We start from the raw sequence: 26396 nt of genomic DNA on the forward strand, positions 1-26396 counted from the left end.
GTGACTACAATTTGTCTACATTTCATTTTATTTGGATTAGATTTGATCAAGAAACTTTGATGCAATCATTGGCTATTAATAAAGTGTCGATTCTTTAATGTCTTGGACATACCTTAATTCGAACTTTATTTGAAAGATATAAGAGCCAATGGTTTTCATGTGGAAACACACTGTGAGAATGGACAAGAGTTCCTTTGCATCACCTCTAATGACTACGGACATAAACGAGTATTAGAGAAACTTATGTGTCGCTCTAGTGGGTTGTATGCAACCACTATTCGAGTCATTGAATCCAACCATGTCATGAGAGATGATTTATGGGATTCTGACACATATAGGCTTTGGCATGACCGTTTGGGACACCCAGATCGTGACATGATGATCCGTGTATTAAAGACTTCACACGGACATCCATTTTTCAGAACGAAAAGAAGTAAGAACCAAGAATTGGTTCGAGGAGCTGCATATGCGCCTCATGGCGCCATGATTGTGCAAGACTGGCCACACATGGCCAACACCGCCTACCCCCTGCGGCCAACACATGGCATTGACGCCATGTATGGAGACTTGGCTCCTCTTTCTACTTCTCGAAGTAAATTATGACATTCTGGCTCAGCCAAAATCTTCATCGGTTGATTATACGGCCAATCTTTCATTCTGTAAAGCCTGTTTTTTAAGGATCACGACCATCCTATGCAAAGGACACTAAAGGAATAATTTCATTCTTACAAAGAATCCAAGGGGATTCTATGGATCGACTCAACCAACTTGCGGACTGCTTAGATGTTTTATGTTGTTGGTTGTTATGTGGACACGCTAGTCATGTGTCGCACTATCGTCCACTCGTAATGCTGCTTATGATGCACTCCTAGCCCAAATCATATGGCTACGGGCTCACTACCCGGATCATCCCGTTCAGTCGATTTGACTTGAAAATGCTAGAGAGTTTACATAAAAAAAAAATTTTAGATGACTATTGCATATAATTGGGTATTGATGTCAAATATCATATTCTCATGTACACACCCAATTGGTCTCGCTGAAAAGACCCCATTAAAAGACTACGATGGTAGCCCGGACATTGGTAATGCGCACCAATATTTCCGCTTGGGTTATGCAATATCGCATGCAGCTATGCTAATTCGTCTACGACTCATAGCAGCCACTCAGCTTTTATTTGCGTTACAGCTAGTGACTGGGTTCGAGTCTAATATCTCGTACTTATGCATATTTGAGTGTGCGGTTCATGTGCCAATTGCGCCGCCACAGCGCATCAACATGAGTCATTGCAACAAATGCATATATATATTTGTTGGACATGAGTCTCCAACTATAAGTCCGCTATGTAGAAACCTTGACAGGCGATCTTTTTTCCGCTGGATTTGCGGAGTGTCACTTTGATGAGACAGTCTTCCCGTCGTTAGGGGGAGATTAGAACGTCAACGTTCAACAGAAACGACAGGAATTGTCGTGGTCTGTCCCCACTATGTCTCATCTTGATCCCCTAAAAGTGACGAGATCACATATACCTGCTGTAAACATGTCTGCAAGGATTGATGTCCCCATAGGAGGACATGGTACCACCCAGAGGAGATGGGTACGACACTACTACGGATGGTAGTATGGTGACGCCACAAAGTGGCATAATGGCGTCATAGGCCATGGGTTCCGCTAGAGAGCATAGGAGACCCATAGGTTCGATGGATTCTCGCCCTAGGAAGAGAGCGAGTTTGGCACAACTTGATCCATTGATCATTGATACTCAAAATCCGTCTCATGAGAATATCCTGGATTGTGGTTATGTCCAAGAGACATCGTTGGGAGACGCCCCAATGTTAGAACCAATTCCTGAGAATATAGAAATCTCTACGAATTACACTAGTGTACATGAAGACGTGGAATTATTGAGACCAATGACATTGAACCTACTCCGTTGAAGAATGCCAACGTAGAGAAAATTGGCCTAAATGGAAAGATGCGATCCAGGTTGAATTGGATTTACTAACGAAGAGGAAGGATCTCGGGCATGAGATGCTAACACCTCCTAACATAAAACTTGTTGACATTAATATGTCTTCGTTAGATAGCGTGATGAGAAAAAGAGATGATAATCTCGCCTTATGGCGCAAGGCTTCTCATAAAACGCCCTGGAATCGATTATGAGAAGACATATTCTCTCGTAATGGATGTCATTGTACTCCACTACCTTGTCAGTTTGGTAGTTTTCGAATAACTGAACATGCAGCTTACAAATGTGGTCACTACGTATCTCTATGAGGATCAAGATACAGAATATAATGAAGGTTCTTGTGGACTTCATTTACCCAAATCAAGTGGCTTTTGACCATGGAGCGCGTTTGCAATGAGGGTGAAACGCTCACTAAAGTGACTACTTGATTGGGAAGGGATATGATGAACTATGTCCCTGTGTTTTCATGACAAGTTTTGGATTTGCAATTGTCACAGTTTATGTTGATAAACATGATTCGAACCCTTGAGAGTTAAGGAAAACCGCTGAACGCCTGAAATCCAAGTTTGAGATGAAGGACCTTGGGAGAACACGATTTTGTCTAAATTTAGAACTTGTAACCGTGTCAATAAATGCTTTGCATTTTGATTAAGACAAAGATGCACTCCCATGGCCGTCTATAGTCTTGGCCCTAAGAGGGATCCGTTTCGTCCCAGGGATGATGACGAAAACGTGTTAATAGCAAAAGTGCTTACCTGAGTACAATAGGCGCATTATTGTACTTATCACAATACAAGACCGGACACCTCAATTGTTACGAACTTGTTGGCTAGATATAGCCCCGCGCCAACGCAACGTCATTGGACTGGTATAAAGACAATCTTTCGATAGATATGGGTTGTTCTATCCCTACAGAGAGAAAAGAATGACGGAAGAATGAGAATGGATCTCATTAGCCCAAGAGGCGCCGTCCAAGACGCCATGACCGGCAAAGCTGCCACCGCCAAGGGTGGCCGGCGTCATCCTCCTCCCTTACACCAAAATGATGGTGATGTTTGCTGATGTAGGGGTATCTCTCTAACCCTCACAAAAATCGCTCCCAAACGGGTTATGTCTTTACCATGGAAAGCACTGCGATATTTTGGAGGTCTACAAAGCAGACCCTTGTTGCTACTTCCTCAAATCATGTAGAGATTATCGCTCTACATTAAGAAGTGCGAGAATGCATATGGCTAAGGTCTGTAGTTAGACATGTTCGAGGAACTTGTGGTTTGAAGTCTATCACAAATGAACCTACATGCATTTATGAAGATAATGCAGCTTGTATTGAGCAAATGAAATTAGGTTTCATCAAGGGCAACAACACCAAGCATATATCGCCTAAGTTCTTTTACAATCAGCAACAACAAGCACTTCTAAAGATTGAAGTGAATCAAATCCAATCAGAGGATAATATAGCGGACTTATTTGCTAAGTCGTTATCTAAATCCACCTTCGAGAAACATGTGAAGGACATCGAAAGTTATCCGAACTCCCATGATTGTAGCAATTAGGGGGAGATATTTGACATCAGGGGGAGGTATGATGTCTACATGTTCGATCTCGAAGAGTGAATGACGTGTTGTGCTCTTTTTGTCCTTCGACCAGGGTTATTTTTGTCCCACAGGGTTTTTGTTACCTGGCAAGGTTTTTAACGAGGCAACGATCAAAGCGTCATCACCAAGTTCGAGGGGCACCAAGGGGAGTGTTGAAGGATGTCAACATCATGTGTGCCTCTACAAACTAGGGTTTAGAGTTGTAATAGGAAAGTGTTCTAGGTATTCAATTGTATTCGGATTCTATTACCTATTGTGTACCTTGTAACTCCCTATTTAAAGGGCTCTTATTATCAATGAATAGACACAATTACAATTCTCCTACAACAGGAAAACAGTTTTTACTTTATTACTATTTCCAAAAGGGGATCGAAAAAACCTACTAAACCTGTGAATGAATTAAGCTATGAATTATTGTTACCCTACTTGTTTTCTTGAAAATTACTATTCAACTACTTATGGCCTTCTCTCTCAAATCTCCATGTACATGTGCTGATCGATCTGCTACTATCGATCTCTTGGATTCGTTCATGCCAACCAAGAGGTAGTATTGCATCAGCTGTATCATTTTGTTGGAGAGTTAATTAACTTAGTCTTGCCTGAATTATTTGAGGGAATATTATTAATGATTGTATTTTGTCTCAGTTCAGCTGTGGGGGTGTGGAAAAAGATGTTTTGCCTCGTACAGATTCCAGAAATGAACATCACTCACTTCGGCAAGTGTGAGATGTATGTACTGTCTTGATACATCGACCACATCTTAATCAAATACGCTCTTGTATATCGACGTGAGATAAATATGAGCATCCCATATTGAGCATCATTAGCTAATTAGAATCCCATGTGGATTATCATGAGAAGTAATATTGACAGAAAGTTCAACAGCAGGTTAACGATTCAACCAATTCCATACTTCATTGTCTTAATAAGACACTAATCAGCTACTAAAGTTTTGATTCTTTTTGTCTGCTCAAGGGTAAGGCTATGGTATACAAGTCCTAATTCATGAAATATTTCACTTTTGAGGCTACAACTCATGTAGTAACTGGCAAAAAATCTTTGTTAAGGTAAATAAGGTCCTCATCTGAGTAAAGTAGGTTCTCGTTTTTGTAATTAAATCCTAAAAGTAATAGTTATATGTATGTCTTATATTAACATATTGTAGAATTTCCCATATGGTCAAAATATATAGAGATAATTCATTGAAGGCCGGTTTCCTGCTTTGAAATTGACAGCTTGCCACACTTTGTTTACCTTCACATTTGAGATGGCTGCATTTCCTGCAGTTTGTGGCTCCATTGCAGTAAGTTCATTTTCGAGATCGTAACAAATGGTATTTGTCTTTCAAATTATTTTCAATAATGTGAAACTTTCTTCATCCAGTAAAATGAGATACAAGTCATATAACCCTTTCTTTCACCTTGAAAAAAGTCCATTTCGGTGCATGTTTTTGTTCATCTGATGAGTACAATCCATGTATGAACAATAACAGGAGCCTAAAAGCACTATATGTTGTTCCTCCAAAAGATAGAAAAGAAAACATTGGTCATAATTATCATGCTTGTGTTACAAATGCAAGTGTGCATGGAAGAAAAGTATTTAAACAGATATGTTTTTCTGTATAATTAATTCTTCCCTTTCTTACTGGTTCCTTGGTGATTGATTAGTGACATATTGCTCGCGTCATTTTCAGTAGGGCTGACTGTGATGGACACAATGTTAATGCAACAATTAGCTTTGATATTCTTTGGTGGGATCGATTTTGACAGGTTCCTTTTGTTGATGATCTCTTTTTTCTTGATTCTTGAGGCCATCCATATATATTCTTCTCATCTTCTATCCTACATATGCTTTTTATATATTGCGAGATCACCACTATTGGGACCCCTGAGGAATAATAATTGATGAGGCTGAAGAGGAGGAAGAGGGGTCACCTTTGTTTATGATGACTTTTTGATTCACTGGACCTTCTCTTCTCCTACTGAGAGACCTAAAAATACCAGGGGCCATTTGGCATCATCCTAGAATCTCCTTTACCTGCTATGGAATATATTAAAGCAAAGAAAAAAAGGAGCTTCAAGTACAGCAGCTAGCTAGGTGCTTAAAGAGAAAGGTATTACTACTACTGCTACTTCAATAACACTCTCTTCCTTTTTTTTCTTATTTTTCAAACATTCGGGCCACCTTACCACAAGAACTTGTGCAATAATTATATTCCTTGCTTGCAATGTGATCAACGACGTATGAGCTTAATCGCTTACTCAGCAAGAACTCCCCTAACTTGGTGGAATAAATTAGTAACTACGTATGATCTCTCGATGCTTTTGAATAGCGGGACATTTGTTAAACAATGCAGCAGACCAAGCGAATGTGTAGCACTGGGAAGGCAAGGGTTTGGAGATCAATTAATGATTGCATTTTGATTCCAAGTGATCAAACCCTTGACCGAAACCCGAGAAATACGAAGATCAATCGCATATGATTGACTTTTACGATTTGTTGTTGGCCATTGTGGCATGGCCTCTTTCCTTTTCTTTCCTTCTTTTCTTTTTCTTGAGTGAGAAAATTTCTTCTTTCAGTTGAGCTTTGGATATGGATTACAGAATTAAAGCTAACAAAACAATCCCTTTGGAATATAGTTCTTTCTTTATAAGACTTTTTATGCAGAGTGAGCCCTCTTGATTGGCCTTTATGTCATTTCATTTTGTGTTGGCATTTATCACCTACAGATCGAATGAGAGAGATTAGTAAAGTCCTACAAATCACTACTAGTTTCTAATTATGCATGAGCTAGCAACTAAAACTAATAGACAGAATTATGTATAATAGAAAAAGAAAACAGGAAAAAGGATAATAAGTTCAAGTCTATGTTGCAATTATAGTGGATTTGAACCATTGTTGATTGATGGATGTTACCCTCTTCTGGCTTTTAGTGTTGTTTTTCAATATCAAACCAGGTAAAACTAGGCTGTATGACAGGCTTGCTGTGAAACTCAGTACCAGATTCTCCTCCTGTACTTGGATGTAGTCTTACAAATATGAACATATTGATTCCTTTTAAATTAGTTTCCAGAAGAGACTCTATTCAATTGTTGATTTGATTCACTTTCTATGGAATACTTCTTTTGAAGATAAAAATAGGTAATGGCTTGGGGTCCTAAAATCTAAGGTTAGATTCTTTGATTCCTCCATCCATAAGAAAGAACAAAAGGAATCTGCCAATCACACTACATCCTCCTCAGAAAAAGAAATAAAAAAGAAAGGGAAAGAAGAAAATAAAAAAGAAAGAAAGACCCATCTCCCTTTCAATCACCAAAAGAAATATCCATGATGAAGTTCCCATCAGCTTAAGCAATTAGTTATTTAGTTTTAAGTTATATTGTACATGTTGGTTCTCACACTATTAGGAAAGTTGCTCCACCATTATTCATCATGGTGGGGCACTGGGGCTTGTTATTCACAAGGGAATCAAGAGGGAGAGAGGTGGGAAAACAGCAAGATAAAACAAACCATACACTTTTCCTCTTTTCTCTCCTTTTAAGACTCAAATTGAACTCTATGTTGCTTTCTGTGTTTTTTGCTACATCACAGATTCTCTTCACCTCTTTCAAGTCAAAGAAGAAAGAAAATGAAAATGAAAAATCAAAAAATAAATTCACAAAAAAAAGGGAAAAAGAAAAGTTGGTATGAAATGAGAGATGGAGGAAAGAAGGTTACTACAGCTCATGGCATATATTCCCCCAACATAACCCCACTTATGTTTCCAGATATGGAGTGAGAACACAGTACAGGCCAACTAGTCCCCAATTATAAAGAGCTATAATAGCTGCCACAAATTCGGATCAAAACCAATATATATGTTTTTGGGTCTTCTGCTATCTCTTTCTCATCCACAACACCAAAATGGGTCTGCAGAATATGCAAAATCAGAATATGAATTTGGTTTTGTCCACTGATGCAAAGCCTAGGCTAAAATGGACTCCAGAACTTCATCAGAGATTTGTTGAAGCAGTCAATCAGCTTGGAGGTGCAGACAGTTGAGTATATAAGCTTGATCATTGTATTCTCTTTTAAATCCATTAATATACAGAAAGTTTTCATGCTTATGTTTCATATATGGGCAGAGGCCACACCAAAGACTTTGATGAGGGTGATGGGAATTCATGGACTCACTCTGTACCACCTAAAGAGCCATTTACAGGCATTTTCTCTTTCAATTTGATCATATGTAATCTATTTCCATACCATAATGGAAAAGAATGATTCTAATTCCATTTGTTTTCTTGTGCAGAAATATAGGCTAGGGAAAAGCCAACAATCAGAAAACTGCAGTGACAGTTTGCAAGAAGGTAACTCCAATGCATTAGATAATCGAAAACTCTAAAGGATCATCATCTGTACTCATTTGCATCTAAGTGAAAATCTTAATATTGTGATGCAGATTACAAAGAGATTCAGAGCAGTGATGGCCATTTCTGCACAGATATCAATGATGAAACTCACAGCCGGATAAATGAGTAATATATAACTAGATCCCATATTTTTTTATGAAATTAGATTCATATATGTTCCACACAAAAAGCTCATATTAACTATGTGTTAATGTGTAATGTTCATCAGAAGCGCCCAGATAGCTCAGTCTCTCCGATTGCAAATGGAAGTGCAGAGGAAACTACATGAGCAAATCGAGGTAACAACATCTTCCATCCATTAACAAATTACTGTGTCCACAATATATAAACCAAAAAAATTAACCAAGAGTCCTATTTTCAGGTGCAGAGACATCTTCAGTTACGAATCGAAGCTCAAGGGAAGTATTTACAATCAGTACTAAAGAAAGCACAGGAAACTCTTTCTGGGTATAATTCTTCATCAGTGGGTGTAGAACTTGCAAAGGCTGAAATCTCTCAGTTAGTTTCAATGGTCAACAATGGCTGCCCCAGTTCTTCATTCTCAGAGTTGACAGAAACAGGAACTCCAACCCTAAAAGACATTGAAAGGAAGCAAATTAGAGGCACAATTTGTTCAATGGAAAGTTCCCTCACATCTTCTGAAAGCTCAGGGAGACAGGAAGAAAAGTCTAATACAACCTGTGTAGAACTACCATTAATGGAAATTCACCCAGAAGTGAAGTCATTGAATAATGTTACAAGCAACAATCAAAATCACGGGATTGGGAGGAAGAGAAGTATAAGCAGTTCCATTTCTGATGGGATGTGTGTCGAGCAACCAGTTGCTAAAAGATCATCAGCAACACACACAGATAAAAGTGGCAACCATCTGAGATTTGTCACAATTGATTTGAATAGCAAGTATCAGAATGACATTGATTCTGGTTCAAAAGTACTAGACTTGAATTCCAAGGGAATTTAATACCTTAAAGTGGAAACCATCTGGGTTTAGAGCAAATCTTGTATTATATACTATGTACATTGTTATATGTATGGACCCTTTTGAAAGGATATTCATATCAAAAGAAGGTATTGTATAATGTATACTACCACAGTACCACCAACCACACCTGGAAACTGCTTAATGCTTGTTTTGCAATCAAACTAAAAAATCTCAGTTTTGGGTACATTCCTGTATTTATTGCAGGAAAGTTCTAGACTAAATTAACGTTTCGGTTTATCAAACGTAGACCAACTCCCTACTTTATAGCTTTACATGTTGCATGACTTGATGCCAATGAATGTGTCACATTTAATACTAGAAATTCTAGTATTCTCTGAAATATATGTATTCTATATTTGTTAGAAACAAGAAAGCAGGGTATGCTTAGGCTCTGAGCAACATCCAAACAGCTCCACTACTTATTTGCACTAAAGTGCCTCAAGAAATACAACTTCCACTCATCATAGCAAGTTTAGGAACAAAATCATTAGGAGTTCCAAGTATGGATCATTAACTAAGCCATGCGCACGTTAACTAATGAATGCTTAAGAATTCAATGGATTATATGCTACCAGCAAAAGAAGTTGATTACTATGTCTCCCCCACATGTCTACTCGCCTTAATCCGGTTATATGAAAGCACCAGCCTTCAAGCTTCTACAGTTCTACTGTTGCTGATCACAATATTCATGCTGATGGGGTTTCCATTGCATCTGTTGCTTCTATTTGTTCACTCGGCTATATGTTCTTCAGGGCAAACATTCCCCTATATGACTTCAGATGTCCAACAAGTCTCCGGTAGGTTCTTCGACTACATTGTGGTTGGAGGTGGCACTGCCGGCTGCCCCCTAGCTGCAACCTTGTCTGAGAAATTCTCAGTGCTGTTGGTGGAACGAGGTGGCTCGCCTTATGGAGACCCCTTCATCTTAGAGTCAAAGCAGTACGGATTCTCATTGCTCCAAACTGATGAATATACATCAGTTGCACAAAGCTTTGTCTCGAAAGATGGTGTCAGCAATCTCAGAGGAAGAGTGCTAGGAGGATCATCTGCTCTCAATGGTGGGTTTTACAGCAGAGCAAGTGAAGATTTTGTCGCAAAGGTTGGGTGGGATATTGGAGGAGTAACGGATGCTTATGAATGGGTGGAGTCTAGAATCATCTCTAAACCTGATTTGACTCATTGGTCGTATGTTGCTGCCTTTAGCTTTCTTGAAGCTGGAATCTTCCCTTACAATGGTTTCAGTTTGGAGCATATTCAGGGCACAAAGATTGGAGGCAGTTTGTTCGATGAACAGGGAAGAAGACACTTATCAGCTGATCTTCTGCAGGCAGGAAATCCAAGCAATATTACAGTTCTCTTGAATGCAACACTAAACAATGTCATCTTTCATACAAATTGTAAGCATGGTAGTTCTTTAAATAGCATCTAATGAACAATGTGTAAAATAAACCCCAGCCTCTATCGCTGATAGTATAAATGGTTTTGCAGGTACTAGAGATGAGAAGATAGCTCGAGGTATAAGATTCATCAAGAGCGATGGCAGCTCAAACCGTACTTATGAAGCTTACCTCAACCAGCCAGACAACTCGAGTTCATGGGGTGATGTGATACTAGCAGCAGGAGCTTTGGGCAGCCCTCAGATTTTGTTATTAAGTGGCATTGGCCCTCAAGAACACCTAAACAAATTTGAAGTCCCGCTAGTACTCGACTTGAAGGGAGTTGGAGAAGGAATGCGAGACAATCCTGGTATTGCAATCTTAGCTGACTCCAGGCCTCAAAATCGAACACCAGAACCTCCAAAAGTTGCTGGTATTGCAGATGACTTCAAAATCATAATCGAGGCAGGAATTTTACCTATTAGCTTCAATGCGACAGTAATTCCCATTGCTGCCAAAATTGCCTTCCCAGAATCAGTAGGAAAGCTTGAACTCAACAGCACTGACCCAAGAGCAAACCCATCAGTGACCTTCAACTACCTATCAAGCAAGAAAGACCGGGCACAATGTGTGAAGCTGGGTCAGCTGCTTGAGCGAGTTGTAAGGTCCGAATCAATCGCCTTCTTTCTGGGTTCAAACGAACACCAAAACAAGCTGATGTCTACCAAAGATGAGCTCAGAAAACTCTGCAAGAAGAATGTCAGAACCTTCTACCACTACCATGGTGGTTGCACAATGGGATCAGTGGTCGACAAGAGTTATAGGGTTTATGGTGTTAAAGGATTGAAAGTGATTGATGGGTCAACCTTCCTGGAATCACCAGGCACAAACCCAATGGCCACTCTGCTAATGCTGGGAAGATATCAAGGGATCAAAATTCTTCAGGATAGAAAAGATGCTTCTTTTATCAATCCCAGAACCTGATCAGCTTGTATTAGCCAATTACTGCATGTGTTCATAAATTTAAGAAGTTTCAGTCTTTGCATCGGAAATTTGAGACAAACAGCAGCCTATGCATAATTTTGAAACTTCCACATTGATAAAAAAAAAAAAGGCACAAAGAAGATGAAAAATCTATATTGTTCCACTACTCCAAAGAGAACTCAAAACTTTGACACTGTACAAAACTATACCCCCTACCAATTTCATATGTCTTTGAATTCTTGTTCTAACTGTGCATATGATCACCCAGAGCCGGCTCTCGATCAACAGGTGCAAGATGGCAGTCTTTGAATTTTTGTTCTAACTGTGCATATGATCACAGATCTGAGATCACCATCATCATCAGCTGCTTCGCTTGGAGTCTCGGTTCTCTATTTTAAAAACAGGAAAAATAATTTGAAACTATTTTTATTTTGAATTTCTATTATATTTTAAAGTCTTTATGGCTTTTGAAAATTATTTAAATTTTTAACACTAAAATTTTATCTTTCAAGGAGATTAAACTAGTCGTCGTTACCGATTCATAGGAATCTTCAGAAGATTTTTTAGACACTCACGTCATTTAAGAGTTAATATTATCCAAAATTATTTATAATAATAAAATAAAAAAAGATTTTTTCAGACCGCTACATTTAGACCGTTCATTTAATCACTGTCTGATCAGGACCGTCAGCTTGAGAAGGATCATATCAGACCACATAACCCGTTTTCCTTCCGAAGGCGACCCGATCTTTTCTCCACTCTCCGGCCATCTCCCGACGTCGTACCGGCACTGTTGGCTTCCTCTCAACAGAGCGAAGCGGAGCCTACTTACCTTTTCTCCGAACTAGCAGCGATGATGGCAGAACGGATCCCGAAAGTTCACGGGTTTTCCTGCGGGTTTTTCCGATTCCGGCCATTTCATGGCGTGGCAACGGTGAAGGAAGCTTCGTAAAACCTCCGAGTAGGAATTGATCAATTGTTGCCCCTCAAATCCGAGCGCTTGCAGAATTGGAGGCGGCTTGGGGGGTTTTGATCACTGACTGTCGGAGTTGTTCAAGTATTATACATGTTTGGTTCAATGACTGAAATTATGAAAGTATGAGCTGCGATTGATGTTTTGTTAAAGCGATACGTTAACATTTCTCATACATTAATTATTTTTATCACTTTAAATACTCATGTTACCACTTTGAAGATTAATATTATTGTTTTGAGGACTCATATGGTAAACTAAGAAAATTTACCACAAGGACTCATGTTATCACTTTGAGGACTAATATTGCTATTTCAAGGACTCATGTGGTAACTAAGAAAATTTACAACTCTAGGGACTCATGTTACCACTTTGAGAACTAATATTACTATTTACTAGTTTATGACAACAAATTTGTTGTTGGAGTGGTAAATCTTTATGACTTCATGACCATGCATTTTACCACAATCCAGAACAATTGATGTAAAAGCATTAATTTTTTTTTTTCTATTTGTAGTAATTACTCCACATAAAGTAATATATTAGTTTATGGACAATTTAACAAGTGTGACAACAAATTTGTTGTCAGAGTGGTAAATCTTTATGTTTTTATTATTAATGAAATGATTACTACAATGACTACACATTTTACCACAACCCCTAGCAATTGATGTGAAAGTGGTAAGTTTTGTTCTATTTGTAGTAATTATTTCAAAAACTACATAATTTACAAGATTATCAACCATTTTACAATTCAGACAACATTTGTGTTGTGAACTTGGTAAAATTAATATTAAACAAAAAGATATGTAATTACTTAGTATTGTAAGGAGGTTCTCCATTTGATAATCAATGTTCTTCATTTGATAAAAGTTGTCCAACTATGATATTTACATCTTTGACCACAACAAGAGTCGTCATAAATCGTAATTAGGTGTAATTTATTATTTTGACAATATTTATTACATGTGTCTGAACAATATTACATATCAAGATAGAATGTGTTGTTGCAGTGGTGTTCACCTGGTTGGTTGCTGACCAAAGAATTGATGCTCAATAACCCTTAGATTTACATCCAAAAGTGGAAAACAAAACACCTCAACTTAATAATAATTCTCTCTGCCATTGGATTTACATCCAAGGGTGGTTGAGCATTATTTTCTTGGTTAATAACTGACCAGGTGAACATTTTCGGTGTTGTTGATATGGTAAATTTTATTTTTTAAAATGGCACAGGCATGTCAACAATTAAGTTGGTAACCTGTTAACCAATTCAATAGGTTTCCACTATATTAATTTATTAAAAAAGAAAATCATACTATGACATACATCAATGTACCCCCGTTTTGATACATTTGACCACTTCTTCTCATTCTTATTGTTTGTTTGCAGGTTTATGGTTTCTGAAGACTTCAACGACCACAAGACTTCCAGGTCTTCCAACCTTATCTCCTCGATGCACATGCCTTTCTCCTTCTCCTTAAAAGCCCCTGTGGTAACGACTCCAATCACAGTTTCATCTTCCATGTCGTATGTGAGTTGACGGGGTCAAGGTCACAGCTGACCTCACGGCGTCTCTTTATCTACAAATGTTTTGGTTCATTGTAGACAATCCATTATTTAGCCATCATCAAGACTTGGCTTTGCAGTTTTCATTTCCTTTTCTACTATTTCTTACTCAATTTTGTTTCTGTTTTGTTGATTGTCAATATGGCTCTGTTACTTTCATGAATCCATGGTCAACATTGATCTACCAATGACATGAACAGCATGGTATGTATTTTTTCTCCTTTGTGAAATTGGATATGCACCAAGCTTATGTTTTTGTATTTCAAAAGTCTCTTCATATTAACAATGTCTGATGTAGTGGCTCATAATTGAAGGAGAAGATGGATAGCATCACTGCTAGTATAGAAACATTTCAACTTTCATGTAGTTTAACGTATATCAACTTTCAAAAAGTTTTACGTATGCAGGATTTTTTGTATTCAACTAATTAATTAGTATTGTTAATTTGAAGCAAGTGCATTGTATCCACGTGAAATGATTTCATATTTGTATTATTATTATTTTTTTCAATTTAAAATTTGTGGAGTCAACATGGTTAACAATGGTGTGAAACCGAATAAATTATAAAAAAAACGATTGAAGCACCATTGGCAATGGTAGGCGCCGCCGCAATTAAGAGGATAAGGTTTATTAAACAATTATATGCCACCAACACTGAAGAACGGTCAAGAACTTGAAACTATATATCTTCCCACATGTCAACTCGCCTTAATCTACCAGCCTTGAAGCTCCTACAATTCTACTGTTGCTCATCACATTCATGGTGATGGGGCTTTCATTGCATCTGTTGCTTCTATTTGTTCACTCGGTTATATGTTCTTCAGGGCAAACATTCCCCTATGTGACTTCAGATGTCCAAGAAGTCTCCGGTAGGTTCTTCGACTACATTGTGGTTGGAGGAGGCACTGCCGGCTGCCCCCTAGCTGCAACCTTGTCTGAGAAATTCTCAGTGCTGTTGGTGGAACGAGGTGGCTCGCCTTATGGAGACCCCTTCATCTTAGAGTCGAAGTACTACGGATTCTCATTGCTCCGAACGGATGAATATACATCAGCTGCACAAAGATTTGTCCCGACAGATGGTGTCAGCAATTTCAGAGGAAGAGTGCTAGGAGGATCAGCTGCTATCGATGGTGGGTTTTACGGCAGAGCAAGTAAGGATTTTGTCAAAAAGGTTGGTTGGGATAATGAGGGAGTAAGGGATGCTTATGAATGGGTGGAATCTCGAATCATCTCTAAACCTGATCATTTGACTCCATGGTCGCATGCTGCTGCGTTTAGCTTTCTTGAAGCTGGAATTTCCCCTTATAATGGTTTCAGTTTGGAGCATATTCAGGGAACAAAGATTGTTGGGAGTTCGTTCGATAACCAGGGAAGAAGACACTTACCAGCTGATCTTCTACAGGCAGGAAATCCAAGCAAGATCACGGTTCTCTTGAATGCAACTGTAGACAAAGTTATCTTTCAAAGAACTCGTAAGCATGGTAGTTCTTTAAAATAGCATCTAATGTACAGTATGTAAGATAAACCCTCTGTTGCTGATAATGTAAGTGGTTTTGCAGGTACCAGAGATGAGAAGATAGCTCGAGGTATAAGGTTGATCAAGAGTGATGGCAGCTCAAACCAGACTTATGAAGCTTACCTCAACCAGCCAGACAACTCAGGTTCATAGGGTGATGTGATACTATCAGCAGGAGCTTTAGGCAGCCCTCAGATTTTGTTGTTAAGTGGCATTGGCCCTCAAGAACACCTAAACAACTTTGAAATCCCGCTCCTACTCAACTTGAAGGGAGTAAGAGAAGGAATGCAAGACAATCCGGCTATTGCAATCTTAGTTGACTCCAAGCCACAAAATCGAACACCAGAACCTGCCAAAGTTGCTGGTATAGCAGATGACTTCAGAATCATAATTGAGGCAGGAATTGCACCTGTTAGCTTCAATGCAACAATAGTTCGCATTACTGGCAAAATTGCCTTCCCAGAATCCGTAGGAAAGCTTGAACTCTACAGCACTGACCCAAGAGCAAACCCATCAGTGACATTCAACTACCTATCAAGCGAGAAAGACTTGGCACAATGTGTGAAGCTGACCCAGCTGCTTGAGCTAGCTTTAAGGTCCAAATCAATTGCTTCCTTCCTGGGTTCAAATGAACACCGAAACAAGCCGATGCCTACTAAAGACGAGCTCCAGAAACTGTGCAAGACGACTGTCAGAACCTTCTACCACTACCATGGTGGTTGCACTATGGGGTCAGTGGTCGACAAGAATTATAGGGTTTATGGTGTTAAAGGCTTGAGAGTGATTGATGGGTCAACCTTGCTGGAATCACCAGGCACAAACCCAATGGCCACTCTGCTAATGCTTGGAAGATACCAAGGGCTCAAAATTCTTAAACACAGAAAAGGTGCTTCCTTTAACAGTCCCAGCACCTGATCAGCTTTTTATTTATCCCATTACAAGCTCAGAAATTAAATAAAAACAGCAGCGTATGCATAAGTTTAATAATGAATGCCAAATTCCAAGTTCAATAGGATGAAAATTGAAAAAAAAAGGCATAAAAGATGGTGAAGAATATATATATATATATATATATATTGATTCATTACTCCAAAGAGACAGTAGCACAAAATAAGTGGGCTAATACCACCATTTTCTGGGCACAAATCGGCTACTGGTGTCTGTGAGAGCTATTTGAGTTGGATGTGTAGTTGCATGGTCACACTATTTGTTTATTTAGTAGATGGTAGCTTTACCTTCACTTATATTGGGGCGAATGCATTTTTCTATTATTACGGTGGGCGGGATATAGACTGTTCATGCTTGTTATGGGGTGCTACATATATTTCTGTTCATGCTTGTAATTCTGGTGGTTTAAACTTTAAATTGGATTGGCACCAATACCCACCTCTACCCACGACCCCTAAGACGTCAGCAAGTGAGAAGCTCCTAAGCGCTTTGCTCGTTCTCATCACCCAGGGCTTCGACGTCTCCAATTTCTTCCCTCAGGTTCGATAATCTAATTCTCAAGGCTCTGTTTGCCAGTAAATTTTAATATGAGAAAACTGTGATTGAGCTCAACTTGGTGAATCGCAATTGTAGGTTGTTAAGAACGTAGCAACTCAGTCATTGGAAGTCAAGCTCGCTTGTACCCGTTACATTAATCTGAACCATACTACCTGATGAGCTATGTGGTTCTTATGGATTCAAATCATAATGGGTCTCCCACCTCAAGTCTCGATTCGAGATTATCGGCCTCATTTCTACTCCTCCTCAAATCATAATGGGTCTCCCAAAAAGGTATTATTTTCTTTCAATTGGGTAAAAAGCTGGCTTTTTTCTCGTTGAATCTTACGACTTCTTCCTCAACTCACACTTACATTTACATGGGACTAGTACTATTACAGGCACAGCAACTTCCTCATCTTGTTTATAACTTTGCAGTCAACAACTGAAATAGCATGCAGCCATTTTCTAATTTCGTTTTGTTGATGGGTATATTGATATAGATTTTGTAGCGTCGACACTTTTTTTTTTCTCTGGATAGAAGGCAAATCCTTCACCCAATTGGATTTTGTGCATTATCTGATCCAAACAAGAATTTAGATGATATCTCCAATTCTGTTATTTCATTTTTTTAATATAAAGTTTTCTTTTTAGATATATGAGACTCTCTTGGCCTGCTAACTGCAGTCCGTGTGTTGGTTTTTATCTTAATGGGTCCTGCAAGCTACATAAAGCATCACATTATTTCATAATATGAAACAATTCACTGTTGAATTTGCAGCGAATAAGTGTAGTCTGGAGATCAATTACAAGCAATTTATCTAGCTAGCTTAGTTTCATCATGCTCTGATGATGTGCAGGCTGATTCATTTGAATACCATTATTCATACTGGAAGGGTTGTGACCCGTTGCTCTGAGTTGTTTCCCCAGTTGCATTAAGTAGAGTATGATTGTAACAAATATGGAGCAGTCTTGGGCCTATTCTTTTAGAATTCTCAGAAGTTAAGTTGGTTCTTGTCCTCAGTGTCAATCAAAAGGACCCCTTACTGTCAATATTCTACATGTGTCCAGGTATTCTTATTGGCTGCATGATCATGCAGAGAAGAAAAGGAGTTAATATTGAATTTTACAATGCTTCTTTTCCATTTACATGCATTTGTCTTAAAAATTTCTCTGTAAGACCAATTTAATAAGACATCCATCATTCTTGTTTCAGACTATACAAGGTTGACATATGATTCGTCAAGAACATTTCCACAATGTTGAGTTGACAGATTCTATCATCTCCCCTTTTGACATCCTTTGTGATGTGAAGGTTAGAAATTCGCAAACTCTATTCTTCTTTTCCACTTTTTTGTGTTGGCTCATTTGCTTTTTCATTTCATTTTAACAAAGGATGGAATTTGGTAACATGTAATTTGTTGTTGATAATCATTTCAAGTTGCAACCCAAGGGAGCTAATATGGATGATATTTAACCATAGATGAGTGTCAACAAGAAATCCAAGCCTCCACCAATCAAGTAGATCCTTATTTATATCCCATTTCGTACTTAATCTCTCAATTTGGTTGCTTTCATGTTTGTATGAACTTAAGTTGTTTTCTGATTCTCGTTGGGTTTTCCTTCTTTTCAGATACTACCTCAAGACTTGCTAAAGCTTGTAACAATGCTTGAAATTTGAATCAGATTATACTGAATGATATTTGGTATTGTATTTAGCCATAATCAAGACTTGGCTTTGCGGTTTTCATTTCCATTTGTGCTATTTCTTACTCAATTTTGTTTCTGTTTAATTGATTGTCAATATGGCTCTGTTACTTTCAGGAATCCATGGTCAGCATTGATCTACCAATGACATGAATAGCAGGGTATGTATTTTTTCTTCTTTGTGAAATTGGATATGCACCAAGCTTATGTTTTTGTATTTCAAAAGTTTCTTCATATTAACATTGTCTGCTGTAGTGCTTCGTGATTGAAGGAAAAGATGGATAGCATCACTGCTACTATAGGAACATTCAATTTCAAGTAGTTTAACGTATATTAACTTCTAGATAGTTTTATGTATGCAGGATTTTTCGTATTCAACTAGTTAGTATTGTTAATTTGACAGGAGTGCATTGAACAAACTAAGGATTCTTCTAGATGAGCTGAAGACTAATGAACCGAAATCCAGAGCTAGTGGCCTTCCCAGTAGATTTGATTTTCAATTGGCTAATCCCCTCGAAAGTCGAAAATACTCGAGCGACTTTGTTTGTTTTCTAGTTTGAAATATATGGGATTGTTAGTCCTCAAGAAACGCATACATATTATATGGGAAGGAGCGTGCCGTACCCGTTAGATATTGTCGGCATTTGCAAGTAAGTGTGTGATTAACAACAATACAGCTGCTGACTTTTGTTTGGTGGGACTTGACTCCCTCTTTTATTCATTCTAATTGTAATAGAGATCGACTAGGACTACCACGCTCTCGTGTTCGGTAGTTGGTGTCGTTTAGTTGTTTGGCTTTTGATAATTTCTGGGGTTTTGGAGGCTTTCTGCCTCTCTTAATCTCCAGTTTGCCAAAAAAACAATACAGCTGCCGGCTGATCATTGGATGAGGGCATGCATCGAATCCATTGTGATCTTTTGCATAGCAGAGTCTAACCATCTTTTGCAAAAGTTTAGATTAGAACTTAGAAGAAGAGAAGTTGGTTTTGGGAAGCTTTCCTCAGGCACACCACAGCCTGTCTTCTTGCAGCCGCCTGCGGATACATGCTTTTCATATTTCCAACATTTCTAACACGCCATCTAAATTGACATCTAAATTGTTGACAATGGTGTGAAACGATGGAGTCACCATTGGCAACGGTAGGCCCCGCCGCAAGAGGATAAGATAAGAACTGAAGAACAGTCTAAGAACTTGAAACTATGCTTGTTCAACAATTATATGCTACCAGAACTGAAGAACAGTCAAGAACTCGAAACTATATATACATCTCCCCACATGTTAACTCACCTTAATCTACCAGCCTTGAAGCTTCTACAATTCTACTGTTGCTCATCACATTCATGATGATGGGGTTTTCATTGCATCTGTTGCTTCTATTTGTTCACTTGGCTATATGTTCTTCGGGGCAAACATTCCCCTATATGACTTCAAATGTCGAAGAAGTATCCGGTAGGTCCTTCGATTACATTGTGGTTGGCGGAGGGACTGCCGGCTGCCCCCTAGCTGCAACGTTGTCTGAGAAATTCTCAGTGCTGTTGGTGGAACGAGGTGGCTCGCCTTACGGAGACCCCTTCATCTTAGAGCTGAAGTACTACGGATACCCATTTCTCGTAAGTGATGAATATACATCAGCTGCACAAAGCTTCGTCTCGACAGATGGTGTCCCCAATTTCAGAGGAAGAGTGCTAGGAGGATCAGCTGCTATCAATGGTGGGTTTTACGGCAGAGCAAGTAAGGATTTTGTCAAAAAGGTTGGTTGGGATAATGAGGAAGTAAGGGATGCTTATGAATGGGTGGAATCTAGAATCATCACTAAACCTGATCATTTGACTCCATGGTCGAATGCTACTGCGTATAGCTTTGTTGAAGCTGGAATTCTCCCCTATAATGGTTTCAGTTTGGAGCATATTCGGGGAACAAAAATTGGTGCTACTTCGTTCGATAACCAGGGAAGAAGACACTTACCAGCTGATCTTCTACCGGCAGGAAATCCAAGCAAGATCACAGTTCTCTTGAATGCAACTGTAGACAAAGTTATCTTTCAAAGAACTGGTAAGCATGGTAGTTCTTTAAAATAGCATCTAATGTACATTATGTAAGATAAACCCTCTGTTGCTGATAATGTAAATGGCTTTGCAGGTACCAGAGATGAGAAGATAGCTCGAGGTATAAGATTCATCAAGAGCGATGGCAGCTCAAACCAGACTTATGAAGCTTACCTCAACCAGCCAGACAACTCGGGATCATGGGGTGATGTGATACTATCAGCAGGAGCTTTAGGCAGCCCTCAGATTTTGTTGTTAAGTGGCATTGGCCCTCAAGAACACCTAAACAACTTTGAAATCCCGCTCCTACTCAACTTGAAGGGAGTAGGAGAAGGAATGCAAGACAATCCTGGTATTGCAATCTTTGTCAACTACAACCCGCAAAATCCAACACCAGAACATTCCAAAGCTGCTGGTATAGCAGATGACTTCAAAATCATAACCGAGGCAGGAATCGTACCTATTAGCTTGAATGGAACAACTTTCAGCTATTTCATTGGCAAAATTGCCTTCCCAGAATCCGTAGGGAAGCTTGAACTCAACAGCACTGACCCAAGAGCAAACCCATCAGTGACATTCAACTACCTATCAACCGAGAGAGACTTGGCAGAATGTGTAAAGATGACCCAGCTGCTTGAGCTAGCTTTAAGGTCCAAATCAATTGCTTCCTTCGTGGGTTCGAATGAATACCAAAACAAGCCGATGCCTACTGAAGACGAGCTCCAGGAACTCTGCAAGACGACTGTCGGTACCTTCTACCACTACCATGGTGGTTGCACTGTGGGGTCAGTGGTCGACAAGAATTATAGGGTTTATGGTGTTAAAGGCTTGAGAGTGATCGATGGGTCAACCTTCCTGGAATCACCAGGCACAAACCCAATGGCCACTGTGCTAATGCTCGGAAGATACCAAGGACTCAAAATTCTTCAAGAAAGAAAAGATGCTTCCTTTATCAATCCCAGAACCTAATCAGCTTGTAATTTATCCCATTAATTAAATAAAAAGAGCAGCCTATCCATAATTTTAATAATGAATAACAAATTCCAGATTCAATATGATGAAAATTGGAAAAACAACGCACAAACAAGATGAATATATATAGATAACTCTCCCCGCGCGATGCTGCGGGTTTGCTTTTTCTTTTTTTACCCCTCTAAATTGTACGTAATAGATCCACAATCATAAGCTAAGAACTGTTAATTAAAAATGTTATCCCTTTTATATTACAAAAGCTGGTGTTTTATCCAGACTTGCATATTTACATATTTCATAAGTAGAACTTTTGAGCAGAGGCTGGTATTACTATACATAAGTTCTTCAGATGTATCATCATCGTCTAGCTGCTGTTGATCTGGGGGCTGCCACTGAAAGATTGGATGGTAAGAGAAGAAAAGAGTGACTGAAGTTGCAGTTGAAATGTAATCTTGAATATGATCAAACAGTAACATATAAGAAGCACTTTCTTTCCAACCCTATCACAATAGCAGCAGTAGTATTTTGGTCATTTCTCTTATGAGAACTTTAATTTAGAATAAGAGGAGGTAATGCTTAAAAGAATTGAGAAATTTATTTTGATCCATCAGTAAGAGGAAGAAAAAAAAATGTTTTAGACTTTAGAGCATTAATCTCCTTAATCAATGTTATTGAAGAAGGCATTAGAAATTGACCACTGTTTATATATAGTTTGCATCTGATTTATCTGCATCTAAGGTTTTTGTTTTCTTCTTGATATTATTAGAAATACAAAATTTGGACCAAGAAAGCGTTGAAAAAATATAATGGTATCTAAATTTAAAGATCTGGATAAAAAAAACAGAGATATTGAGTAATCTAATCAATGGGGCTTAAGCAATACTGATGCAGTCAAAAAGCCAGAAGAGCCATACAACAAAAGTCGATGGTTAGAAATTTCATGTCCGCAAAGATCTGTAAGAGGAAAAACTACATAGAACCTTCCTCCTCAACTGTTTTTGCATTCCAGCAATCTTTATAGAACTCTCGATCCCATGACACAGCAGCTCAGCAAGAATATTTAACTTATATTAGCAATATGTAAGCAGAAGATTTTTCGAAATATGAACCAACATGGGAGAGGGAATGACTGCACCGTATACACACCACAAGTGGAAAAACCGAAAAAGCAATAGAACATGCATAGCCACACATATAAACATGGAAGAGTCAAAACCCTCTCTGTTGCATATAAAAGTTCCCCTTCAAACGATGTTGTGATTCTTGATAATAGGATTGATGTATTGCAGAGTGCGGACAAATACAAATGTCACAATTCCTCAATGATCAAAAGGATACAGAATAGCAAACTCTGTACATATATCACAAACACTTGGACACATAGCCGACACTCCCATAAAAGCTCAAAGTTTATATTTTCATTATCAAACTTTGTCAGCTCAAAGTTTTTAATGTCATCCTAAGTCTCCCTGCAATCAAACACATCACTTTTTGAATCCAATCTACAATCCCACATAAGACAGAGAATTTTGTTTTAGAAAGAAGAAGCACCATAATCAAAAACCCATTATAGCAAACTTATCCAAATACATAAAGTACCAGAAATTCAAAGAACCTAGTAAGAAAATGAAATCATAGTTTGCACCTTCAAACAAAATGCTTGACAACAAAAGCCATAGCTTCTGGTAAAGCAATAATCAATGATTAGGAAGTGTATCTTCACATTGAAATTTAAACACCAAATGAACTTGGTATGTAAAAGGTGTAAATTGAAGCCAAAGGAGGCAATATATCTGACTCTGATATAAATAATGAAACACACAATGAAGCAGACTTCATATGAAGGTTTGCAGAAAGATTGAACAACCAGAATTTATTAAACCCAGAATTTGTCACATCAGAGCAACAGTTCTCATGCCGGTGAAAATAAAATTCTGTAAATAAATTTTAATAAAAAAAATTAAAAAAAAAGACAGAACCAAAAGATGCAATTTATCTCACAATGACAATTTTCAAAACAGATTATGAATCAAATTAATCGTGCTCTCCAATTCATAACATAAAGAAGGCTATGAACTTAAGTGATGAATCACAGAATGAAGCAATTCCGATAGGAAGGTTTAGAGAAAGGATTGAACAACCACTCAACCAGTATGTATCAAAACCTAAAATCCATCACATCACAGCAAGAGTTTTAGATCAATTTGAGTTTGCTTAAGCAGAACCATATTAAAATAAACTATAATTAGATGTTTCTTTTTTCAATTTTAGTGTCAAGAAACCTCACTGAGATATGACACATCCACATACACATGGAAACTATAACATTCAGTTGAGTAAACATGGTTTGGAAGCTCTGGTCAGATTACCCTAATAATCTTTACATGTTATGACACAATGCAGATGTATTTGCAAACATATGCGTCCACATACACATGGAAACTATAACATTCAAGTGAGTAAAAATACCTTGTGCACACCACGAAATCCCCAACCCCTCTTGGGATCCACACCTTGGGCTTGCATATTCGTATCTTTCAAGCAACCAAGAAAATTCTCAAAATCTTCTTCAGCACCAATTTTCTTTGCGTCATTAGTGTCACTGTCAGTTGAGACGCTCATGTACCACAACTTGGAGCTTATTTGCCCGCCCACCGCTGTAATACTACAGCTCATGTTAACCATACACACCAAACGATCTATCAAAAACAATTAGTCTCCACACACACAAACACAAACACAAACACAGATGCTGAAATCAACTTTGGGATTATGGCCTGCTACTATTTAAGACAAGTCCTCATAAAAAAAAAAATATAAAAAAAAACAATGCTGGATATTCAATGCAGATTGATTTCTGGACTAAACCCATCAGTTGAATTTCACTAATTCCAAATTATAAAGCATATGAATCAATGAGATCATTTGAGTTTGTACAAACTTGTTTAGGTGAGAAAAACCCATTTAACAGGAGTATGCAATAAACCCATAAACAAAATAATAATAATGATAATCATAAATGAGCCCTACAAATTACACATTCAAACATAACCCTAATACACATAAATGATATTTTGAGAGACATAGGAGAGAGAGTGAAACCCAGTGAGGAAGTTTGCGAGGAAGGAACAGAGACTCTGATAAACTTGAAAAATCTCGCAGCCACTGAACTCGCCCAAGAGATTTGATAATGAGACCAAAAGCGATGCACTCCACCTGAAATCGCTGCCAACTCTTTATCTCTTTCTTTCAATCACCTGTTACCCAATCAATTCAAAACCAACGGAAACAAAAAACCAAACCACAAAAAAGGATGAATTGAGTATCGTCCAAGACAAACCCAATCCTCCTTTTATCTTTCAAAATTCAAACCAACAAAACTCAACCATTACCTTAAACCACCATTTACATGGGACTAGTACTATTACAGTCACAAGTCACAACAACTTCCTCGTCTTGTTTATAACTTTTCATTCAACAACTGAAATAGCATGTAGCTGTTTTCTAATTTCGTTTTGTTGATGGGTATATTGATATAGATTTTGTAGTGTCTACAAGTTTTCTTTTCCTCTGGATAGAAAGTCAAGTCCTCCACCCAATTAAATGCACAAAATTTATCTGATCCAAACAAGAACTGAGATAATATCTCCAATTCTATTATTTCATTTATTTTTAATATAAAGTTTTCTTTTTAGATATGAGACTCTCTTGGCCTGCTAACTGCAGTCTATGTATTGATTTTTATTTTAATGGGTCTTGTAAGAGCAAGTGCAGCGGTGTGATTTTGCCCAGCTGCCATGTCATTATGATGATGGTTGACTGGCCAGAATGAAAAAATTGCTTCCATCGGGCGAAGCTTGACCAGCCAAGCTTTGACTTTGCATGACCCAGGCCAAAAAAAAGGGCAAGACCGTGACTATTTTCCTACCCAGTCAAGTTTGCTGTCAGCTCGGCCTGAGCTCCCCACATGGCTAACGTCAGCCATTGATGCCCAGAGAGAGACGCAAAGGACGAGAGCGTGGAACACACGCAAGACACAGGTGAAGCCGCAACGCCTGTGTGGCAGTTTTTTGTCGCGTAGCGACAGAGAAGGGGTCAGGGCTTGGACACATGCACAGGAACTGTTGGCTGAATAGAATTTTTGAATCCAACGGTCCTTTAATCTGGGTCGTTGGTTTCAATTAAGAAGAGGATCCAACGGCAAACAATTAATATGTATTTATGCGGTTTTAATGGTAAGAAAAAAAATTGTAAAAATTTCTCTATAAATACCTACAATTTTTTCTAACATCTCACACCCAAAAAAATTGTTTTCAATGAACAGTTAAAAAATAAAATAATGAATAGTATTGACTGGTCAAGAAACTGAACGGGTGGAAACCCATGTCCAGTGGCAGTGAATAGTTTCTTAACTGGTCGACCCCTCGACTTTTCAACCTTGACATTTCTTAACTACAGGTGAACTTGCTCTAAGCTATATGTAGCATCTATTGTAGAGAATTGGAAAAAATTATATTATATTATATTTATCTCACCATAAGGTTTATATAGGGTTACATCATATATATAAAAGGCAATACATAATAGCTATACTAATCACTCGCACATTACGAGTCTGTCAATCGCATACATTACGAATCTGTCAATCGCATACATTACGAGTCTGTCAATCGCACATTACGAGTCTGTTAATCGCATACATTACGAGTCTGTCAATCACACATTACAAGTATGTCAATCGCATACATTAAGCAATACCTATTGCATGAATAGTCATTATCATTTACAACACTCCCCCTTGGATATTTCA

The 26396-nt window shown here is 38.3% G+C and overlaps 3 protein-coding genes, 1 long non-coding RNA gene and 1 pseudogene across 6 annotated transcripts; 4 read left to right on the top strand and 1 right to left on the bottom strand.

Annotated features, from left to right (window-relative positions):
* The first annotated feature begins 7467 nt into the window (after positions 1-7467).
* Positions 7468-9059, top strand: LOC112200926 (myb family transcription factor PHL8). Its single transcript, XM_024341936.1, has 6 exons — positions 7468-7600; positions 7689-7765; positions 7856-7913; positions 8006-8081; positions 8185-8254; positions 8338-9059. The coding sequence occupies exons 1-6, from the start codon at positions 7468-7470 to the stop codon at positions 8935-8937; spliced, it is 1014 nt and encodes a 337-aa protein (XP_024197704.1). The 3' UTR covers positions 8938-9059.
* Positions 9060-9554: 495 nt separating this feature from the next.
* On the top strand, positions 9555-11413 carry LOC112200925 ((R)-mandelonitrile lyase-like). Its single transcript, XM_024341935.2, has 2 exons — positions 9555-10355; positions 10447-11413. The coding sequence occupies exons 1-2, from the start codon at positions 9647-9649 to the stop codon at positions 11316-11318; spliced, it is 1581 nt and encodes a 526-aa protein (XP_024197703.2). The 5' UTR covers positions 9555-9646; the 3' UTR covers positions 11319-11413.
* Positions 11414-14535: 3122 nt separating this feature from the next.
* LOC112197907 lies at positions 14536-19367 on the top strand (annotated as a pseudogene).
* A 304-nt stretch (positions 19368-19671) lies between these two features.
* Positions 19672-21711, top strand: LOC112197906 (protein HOTHEAD). The gene is made up of 2 exons (XM_024338868.2): positions 19672-20621; positions 20709-21711. The coding sequence occupies exons 1-2, from the start codon at positions 19910-19912 to the stop codon at positions 21581-21583; spliced, it is 1587 nt and encodes a 528-aa protein (XP_024194636.1). The 5' UTR covers positions 19672-19909; the 3' UTR covers positions 21584-21711.
* A 95-nt stretch (positions 21712-21806) lies between these two features.
* Positions 21807-25190, bottom strand: LOC112197908. 3 transcript variants are annotated; one of them, XR_005809602.1, is made up of 4 exons: positions 24979-25190; positions 24689-24843; positions 24056-24243; positions 22570-23055 (listed from the first exon to the last, which is right to left on the bottom strand). It is a non-coding gene; the product is annotated as an uncharacterized LOC112197908 (long non-coding RNA). The 3 variants fall into 3 exon arrangements; XR_005809601.1 differs by lacking the exon at positions 22570-23055 and adding an exon at positions 21807-21978 and having other exon boundaries at positions 24056-24843; XR_002935793.2 differs by having other exon boundaries at positions 24056-24843.
* Positions 25191-26396: the final 1206 nt, after the last annotated feature.

The sequence above is a fragment of the Rosa chinensis genome, chromosome 4 (genome assembly GCF_002994745.2).
Source record: "Rosa chinensis cultivar Old Blush chromosome 4, RchiOBHm-V2, whole genome shotgun sequence".
Classification (NCBI taxonomy): Eukaryota; Viridiplantae; Streptophyta; class Magnoliopsida; order Rosales; family Rosaceae; genus Rosa; species Rosa chinensis.